We start from the raw sequence: 8,768 nt of genomic DNA, 5'->3' as shown, positions 1-8,768 counted from the left end.
AAAACACGCAGATATTTATTTTACGTGGTAAAATTTCTTGGTCCAGAACAAATCCACTATAGAATTGAGATTACAAGAAGTACCCACACACTTATCCTAGACTCAATCTAGATAAAGTTTACCGACTTCTGTGTAACTCAACTTCTCTCACGGGATAATCTTCGAAACTTCTTATGATGAATGCAATATTGGTCGCGATTGTTTCAAGCTCACCGAAGGATAAACGCCACAACATTCTTGGTGCCCTCAACCGTATGAGTCACCGACATGCGTATGTATGCAATATGAATTATGAAAAGATTCGATAAATCACCGAGCAACGAGAAAGCACTTGATGACTTACCGAAGAAATTAACCACAACAGCTTTCTCAAACAAATTCAATATATCAAAAGTTTAATACATAGAAAGCCCTTTGGTTTTATTCAAAACAGGTTCTCTCACCCAAGAGAAACCTACGTGACCACGAATCCTATTCAACAAAGACTTTCAACCTTATTCCACGATCCTAACAAAACCTGATGCAATGTGGTGTGTTTATTAAGAAGCCAAACATAAAATAAAATACTATCTTATGATAAATATGAATTGTGATTCAATATGGACTCTTAGTGAGGACACCAAACATCCATTTTTATAAAGAAACAATTATCTCCTAAAACAAGTTAATTAGGAGATGAGCATGGTGGACGTCACTATAGGAACCACTAATATTTTAACTTAAATCACAATGACATTGAAAATAACTTCAATTATAAATCATATTGTGAATGCATGATTATGTCATGATTTACCTGTTGTCAAGTTTCCCATATCAGTCAAGTCATGCCTTAGAAATATGGGATTGAATGAGTTGTGCCAAAACATCCAGTAACAATTCCTCACATACTAATTTTCAACCAATGCTAGAGTCTAGGAAATGCCAATACAATTTTCGTACTAATAGGTTTAGAAAAATAATGCGTAGAAGCTCCACTAGAACTTTGCAGTGTTTATGCTCTCATTCCTTTCAAATTTTATATTTCGCAAGCCCTCTAATATCAATTTCTGACTCCGCCACTTATAGATAGTTTGGGTATTTTGGACTAACTATACAACTTACAAGACAATCTTTAGGGGGGTAGGGGTTCAATTAAAAAAGCAATTGTTATGAACTTTTATTAATCAATGAAAATAAATTACAACTAGAAGAGCGAGAAATCAAGTGACCTTGTGTGGACTAAAAAATTAGTAACAAGGTAATGACATTCTGATAGCTAGAAATATTTAAAGAAATTAGGTATATCTTGTAGTATCAGGGAGTGGTGTGCCATCAAGGAAGTGCTTGATGAGGGAAAGTCCTCTTGCAGGCTGATAGCTTGGCACTTGGTGCCCTGCCCCTCTCACTGTAGCAAATGTTAGCTCTCCTTCATACACTTGTGTGTAACCACCAACCTGTTGCACAAGACAAATATATATATATATATATATATATATATAAAACATCCAAAATAATTAACGCCAGTGGTTTTGAAAATCCAAAGACAATAAAAAGATGGAGAAATGAGAAGCTACCTCTCCACCAAGAAACCAAGCATGCCATTCAGTCTTTATTGGAAGATTCAGCTTTTCAATAGAATATTTTGTTGAAGTGACTGGTACCCTTGCATCTATGTCTCCACTGCACTCATTATTTCGATAAGAATGAGCTGGTATTAGCTTTACATTTCAAATACTGAAACTCCAGAAAGGCAAATTGCAAGTTTAATATGATGAAGAAGAAGAAGGGTATCAAAATTTCACCTAAAAATCCACACTCGAACATCATTAGCCAGGAACTCTTTTAAAAGGGGCAGTACGGTCGATGCACCATCGCTCCAGTTTGTGATAACATCACTGCATGGTTCCCAGTCATGTGTGAGTTTAGTGACATTGGCATGGAGAGCTTGTTGAACGTCTGGCCGGTTCAAATAAGCATAAGCATAGTACTCGCTGCACGGGTCGAATTCGAATATCTGCAGCTCGGCAGTTCAACACAACAAAATGTTTTGAAAACAGCAGAGATTAAATATCTACATGTAATATAATTAAGGGCGTTGTTTTTAACTCACTGAAGCCTTTTTGGGTTTTGCAGTGACGTTGGAGGAAACGCATGAGGAGGCATAGATATTGTAAATGTCAATGTAATAGGTATCCTTAGCGGCAGCATCAGTGGCATCAGTGCACTCCTTAGGCTGCGTTGTGGCATTGGGTGAAAAATCACAATATTTGTTGATTTTGTTTGCAGTTTGATCCGAAATGACGGCGTGGCTTGCTAAGTAGTCGTACATTCCTCTTGAATCAGTTTCATCGTTAATCACTGCATTTCCAATCTGCATCATGCGCCAAATAAATTTTTACTTACCCAAGAAGGGTGACAATTAGAAGTAAAAAATAAATGGCCAAAAAAATTTATCGGAAATAGAACATTATTTTATTCTTAATACTACACAAATCAAACATGGGAATAAAAGAAAATGACATTAAATGACCATCATTTGTTAGTGTTCTTAGAATCGGCAAATGAACATCTTCCATTCCCATATTCTGATATTAGACATGAGAGTTTCATTTTGAGAATCAAACTAGAGACGTAACAATAGTAGATTTCTTACCCAATATTGTATGAGCCCGATACACACCTCCCAATACGTAGAACTTTTTTGTTTCTTTACCCAATTTATGGATTTATACTCAAGCATATTCGACTTGATGCTTGCATTACAATATACAATAAGCAAATTTTATACCAACAAAAGGTAGGCAATGGGCATGATCACATGGCCCGAACCAAAGGAACCAAAGGGCCAGCCCACAGCATGTGCAACCACAGGAATAAAAAACAGAAATGATAATGACTAGACCAAGAATTATGAGAAACTAAGAGTAAAAGAGATACATGATGACAAATAGGAAAGTATTTTCCTCCACCAAATGTGCGCATTTGGCCACATGCTAGCGGGACCAATGCTGAGCATTTTCCCAAGACTTTTACAATTACAACTTTCACTAACTACCAAGAATCCAAGAATATAGCACCAAATAGAGTCTAAATTCCAATTATTATTAGCAATAGATTTTTACTTCACGAGAGAGAGAGAGAGAGAGAGAGAGAGAGAGAGAGAGAGAGTTACCATTATGCCCTTGAGGTTGATAATTGTCTTGTTAGCCCTCTTATTATGGTAAAGAATAGTGTGTGCAAGTTGAGGTACATAATGCCCTGCATAGCTTTCACCAGAAATATAAAACTCTCTGTCCTTGTATTCTGGAAATCTCTCCAACCAATTCACCAAAAACACATAATTATCTGCAGCTGTTATTCTATCCCCGCTGGCATCATAATCAGATGTTTTATTTGAGTAAGAAAATCCCACCCCGGCAGGGGACTCGAGGAACAAAACATTAGCAGCTGGAAAAGGAAAAAAAAAAAAGGATCAATTTCTTTAAACTTCGAAAATCATACTTTAGTCCCTTTTAACTGTGTTAGATTTACCATAGTTCCATGAAAATCTGTTTCTGTAAAGTGTTTTTCCATCGCTGTGGATTCGGAACGGTCCAAGCTCTAGCATTGCTCCATAGCCAAGAGAAGAACATCCAGGTCCTGTCAAGACATTAAGTCATTGCAACGTTTAAATTATAGACACACAGGTAATATAATTATTAAATTGCCATCAAACTAATAGATAATGTCACTGGATCCAATTCACAGAGCTTAATGCAAGAGGAAGTTATAGTTCTTCAGGGTCTCTCTCTCTACCAAAAAAATTAGATTCATTATATTAATGATAAATAATTGAGCTGCACGTTATCAACCAAGAACTTTATTTCTCAACGTTGAATTTTAAATTTTTTTATATTTCCCTACTGAAAAATATACACCTACAGCTTGAGCGCCGGGATATCCTCCACAAGAGTGAATTCTGGGATTTGTTAGCCCGGCCATTCCGCAAATTAAAGAGGGCGGCAGGAAGCCACCTGGAGAATGTGAATGAAAGTTGAAATGTTTCTAACAATAAAAATATTTAAAATAATGAGTAATGGTAATTAATTATTGTTAAAGAAAATACGAAGGAGGGCAGTTTGTCCGTCGTGCATGAATCATTGTCAGCGATTGATGGATATAAATTCTAGCATAAATTACGATTAACAGTGATCCATGTGTGTTTGAGCCATGATCACAATGCCGTGGTTGCTTGACCAAAGTCATTATATAATAATTGACACAATTGATGAATAAGAACTATAGATTATTAACCCTTTGGTTAATAAGAACTATTATTTTCGGTACTATCAATAATTGATGAATACAATATTGGGTCACCTCCAGCCAAAGAAAACTGGCAACCATCATGCAAACGTGTGGTACACTACAAAGAGTGGTTAGAGTGGCTAGTACCAAACTAGAATCGTGAAATTTTCATTTATTTTGTTGGGATTTATATATATTTATATACATATATATATTTGTTTTTTTTATAAATACCATGAGGTGTCTGGGCCAGCTTATGAGCACCTCAATTAATTCCTACTCGCGGAACTGAGCCTACTGCTAATCACCAGGTGTTGCAACTGACTTGACTCAAACTGGGGAGCAAACCCAACCGAACCTCAGAACCTTACCCAAATGGCAGACAAACTACTGGGCACTCTTGGTGGGTTAATGGGATATATTTTCATCCCTTTAAATACCCAAAAAACTAAAAACAATAGAATTAAAGGAAAGAATGTATGCACGGACAAAGAGGAGATCACAATCAACCACACAGAATTTTCCTAGCAATGACAAATTATACCAGCATCATTGAGCTGTTGACGCTGACTACATTGCAAGAGTAGGAAAGTAATTTACCTCCATTGAGCCATAGAAGAAGACGTGAGGAATCCTTAGCCTTCTCCGCCTCAACAAAATAGTAAAAGAGTGCACGACCTGCTTCTTTATCCACTGTAACATACCCACCATACTGAGAGAAATTCACATGGGGTTGTCCAGGCAAGCTATCAATCCTGTCCTTCTCCTTCAACCCCTCCTGAGGATGAATTTTGGCTCCATTGTCGTGAAGAATTGCCTTGAATTGGCTCGTGTCGATGCCCGCACCTTCCTTCAACTTGGACTTGTAAAGCTGAGCAAGTGCTTGTGATTGCTTGTTCCCAAGGATTTGAGCTATGAAGCAAGAAAGAATGAGAACTAAGAAAAGAAGTAAACAAGGCTTGTTTTGCATTTTGACAGTCATATGAATTTAGGAGAGAAAAAGAGATATATGAATTACAGAGATCAGAGGCCTTGGATTTTTGGGTTTGGATGCAAAGAAGGAATGATTGTTCTAAGAAATCTCCAGGAAAGGCTATGGGAGGTCACTCAGTTTTATATGACAAGAGAGAGGGACCAGATGGTTGTGAAGAGTTTGTATGTTCTCAGTCACCAGTCATTTTAAGCCATGTGAGTTGTGTTTAGGGAGTGCTTTGGTCATTTACTAACACATGCATTTTAATTTATATAAAATGAAATGATCCAACCCGACAAACGAAACAAGCCTTAGCTAGTGCAGGGCCGGCTTCTAAGGAAATCCGCCTTCTTCACAAAAATTTTTATGACATATTTTTGGTCATGATTTGCATCGCTCCTGAAAATTTGTCCATTTCAAGATGATGACCAGAACAAGAAGTTAATTCCTTCTCCGTGGGACTTGAAATGGAGACCATAGAAGTTCTCTAGCTTCATGTCTTGCTCCTGTTATTTTTATTTTGTTTTTTTTTTCTAATGGTAAAGTACTAACTTTTAGAACATATCTCAATGGTTATAAAAACAACTTACTAGTAATGGGGATAACACTGTTTCTCTCCGATGGTTAAGTTAAGAGAGAATATGCAAAGTGACCCCAAGCAGTTGTAGATCAAAAGTTATAAAAGTCAATGCATTCTTTTTGTTCTAAACCTCGCGTGAAAGAATCCGCGGCCAAAAGGCAAAAGGCAAAAGGCAAAAGAACTTTGTATCATTTGTAAAAAGATTTCAAGAACTAAACTTTCCACAAGCATTCATTATATCATCCAAAACAACAAGTGTGAGCCGCACTTAAACTTTCCAAGAACATTTTAATATATTTTTTTAGGATTTTTTTTTTATTTAGAGGAATAATAATATATACTAAACTTACACACACTATACTGATGCTAAGACTCGAACCCAGTACCTTAATTAGAGATGCAATTGCTACAAATCACTAGACTAGTGAGTTATTTTACAACGTCTAATTTCATTTGATTTGTCATATTTGTCACAAGTTACAATGTGAAATTTTGACAGGTGAGAGGAGGATTTCAACTTTTAGACATCAAGTATGGCATTGCCAAAGAATTAACATTTATTATATTGTATCATTAAGAATCTTAATTATCATTTTTTTATGATACAAGGATCCCCATCGAATTCATAAATTCTTTCTTGGGTACAATGATTTTAACGCCATAATTTTAAGAAAATTACAATATCAAATGCAAATATTATCTCTATTATACCCTTTCTTAGCAACTTCATCTACAATAAGATTTGCCTGTCCATAGACATGACCAATCGGACCAAACTCGAGCTATATATAAGCCTCATAATGTTTGAGAAAATAAAAAATATTCTCCATGGGGAAAATTGCTAGTCTTGTTACACTCCATCCAAGTAGGACCTGAGAATCGCCTGCAGTAATAAGAGAAGAAAATTCAAATCTTTTGGCATGTTTCAGAACCATCCCCAGCATTCAAAGCTGAAGAGAAACCAATTGGAATATTGTTCATACTACTTTTATTGTTCCATCATTATTGCGAATAACAAAACTAATTGACGATTACTGAACCATCAAAACTTTTTTATTTTTTTAATTTTATTTTAAATATAAACGGTATTTTAAATTACAAAATGGGATTCTTGCACGCATACACACTATCAAGATGCAGAAGCGGCTTTAGGGTGTACAAGTGGGCCCTTGCACATGGCCCCAATTTTTTTCTTCTTCTTGTTTTACAAAATATATTATTGTATTATTATGTGTCATATATTTATTCTAATTTTAATATATGATATTCGCATTTAAAAAGAACTCAATATATGGTATATCCATATCCAAAAGGAAATTTTATGTTCCTTCTTGAATTATTTGTTTGATAATCCTTTATAATATTTATAATAAAAAATATAGATATTGATGAGTAATTTTAAATTTGTTATCAATATATATGCCCCAATTCTTTTTATATATTTTTGTTCAAGACTTTGTTCTAGGAGATCATATTACTAATTTTGTACAGGACCCCTTAAATCTCAAAGCCGGCCCTACCAAGATGTCATGGGGATTCGAACATGTGGCTAGTGGTCTGCACGTTAATACCCTTTTTCACTAAAATAGACCACGTTAGCCATCAAAACTAACTTTAAAGTTGGAGGTGGTGGCTCCCATTAAATGTTTTAAGAAAGACCCATGACATATTTACTTATAAGTAATTAGAATAAGAAGAAACGGAATAGGATAAATAAGGAATAAAAATCAATCAACTAGGAGGGATCCGATTTCCATTGCTTTGAATATTTGATTAAAGAATTTTAAGTGAAACTCGCATGTATAAGTAAATACATGAAAAGTCATGAATAAAAACAATTCATTTTTTTATAATTTTCATTACTTGTAAGTAAACATGCTATTTTATTTATTTATTGAATATCCCAAATTAATCATACAAAATTGTTACCTGAAAATGATGAGAAAAAGCCTTCTTTTTTTTTTTTTTTCCTTTCTTTTTCCCTTGTACTTTTTCTTGGAAGAATAAAATTGACAGAAGACAAGAGGTGAGATGATAACTAGGGATGAGGCTGTGGTGCAATGATTGATGCTTGAATGTCGGCGTGCAAGGAGTGCGTCTTTCGCTATCATAGTGAATATTGAAGGGATATGGATAATATTCATATGATGTATAGTATAGGATGGGTGGTTAGAGATTCCTTCCCTCAATAAACCTACTTTTGGCATTTTGCTTGGACGGTTTGTCAAATAGATTCAGTCAAAACGAGCTTCTGGCACGGATTGTTCAATCAATTTTAGCTAATTTCGTTTAAGGAAATTATAGTTGGTCACTTCTTCGTATTTCTTTTGCAATAAAAATGTGGTAACTTTTTTTGTCTTTCTGCTATATATCGATATTGGAGAAAGGGGATTCGAATAGAATATTGAGGGTAAGAACATCTTTAATAGTCTCTTCAAACTAAATTCTTTAAATTGTGGTTTGTTGACGTCCGTAACAATTTGAAAAGTAAAATTTGCTACTTTACTGCTTTGTACACCATCAACTTCTTCAATTAAATTAATTCAATGTTTGACTTTTCTTTTTGTTTTTAATCAAACGTTATTGTTTAATTCGGTTTAATAATACCAAATCAATATTTAAATAATAATTCATTATTTTTCACTCAACTCCATTTAGGCTTTCACCATTCCAAGACAGCTTATGTTGTTCCAAAGTTTAACAAATGCATTGGAGGGAAGGAGGAGTCCCAGATTTGGTGAGTGGGTTTGAAAAAGATGTTGGAGAAGGTTTTGTTAATGTGGCTCACTTATTTTAGTGTCCCAAAACCTTTGAAGAGGCTGCTGGAGATGCTCTAAGTGCTTGCTCTAAACCGTACTTAATAAGTTAGTCACAAGTATTACATTGAGATCACAAATTAATCTTGACGGAGGAGTATTGTAGCCAATCGCTCAGACTATAATGAGTGGG

General features: G+C 35.1%; 1 protein-coding gene across 1 annotated transcript; it reads right to left on the bottom strand.

The window, feature by feature from the left end:
- Positions 1-1,131: 1,131 nt before the first annotated feature.
- LOC117619945 (serine carboxypeptidase-like 40) lies at positions 1,132-5,495 on the bottom strand. The gene is made up of 7 exons (XM_034350022.1): positions 4,867-5,495; positions 3,511-3,618; positions 3,152-3,426; positions 2,090-2,350; positions 1,782-1,993; positions 1,554-1,659; positions 1,132-1,433 (listed from the first exon to the last, which is right to left on the bottom strand). The coding sequence occupies exons 1-7, from the start codon at positions 5,246-5,248 to the stop codon at positions 1,275-1,277; spliced, it is 1,503 nt and encodes a 500-aa protein (XP_034205913.1). The 5' UTR covers positions 5,249-5,495; the 3' UTR covers positions 1,132-1,274.
- Between the last annotated feature and the right edge of the window lie 3,273 nt (positions 5,496-8,768).

Source organism: Prunus dulcis, chromosome 2, assembly GCF_902201215.1.
Source record: "Prunus dulcis chromosome 2, ALMONDv2, whole genome shotgun sequence".
NCBI classification, from domain to species: Eukaryota; Viridiplantae; Streptophyta; class Magnoliopsida; order Rosales; family Rosaceae; genus Prunus; species Prunus dulcis.
This window is presented reverse-complemented; position numbering and strand designations above follow the sequence as displayed.

Bases quoted from the DNA above. Each gene is read 5' to 3' on its own strand.
- LOC117619945 (XM_034350022.1), bottom strand. From the start codon at position 5,248: ATGACTGTCAAAATGCAAAACAAGCCTTGTTTACTTCTTTTCTTAGTT. The intron at 3,427-3,510 runs GTAAATCTAACA...TTCCTTTTCCAG, and splicing joins CAGATTTTCATGGAACTATG to CTGCTAATGTTTTGTTCCTC. The intron at 1,660-1,781 runs GTGAAATTTTGA...TAATGAGTGCAG, and splicing joins GTTCGAGTGTGGATTTTTAG to TGGAGACATAGATGCAAGGG.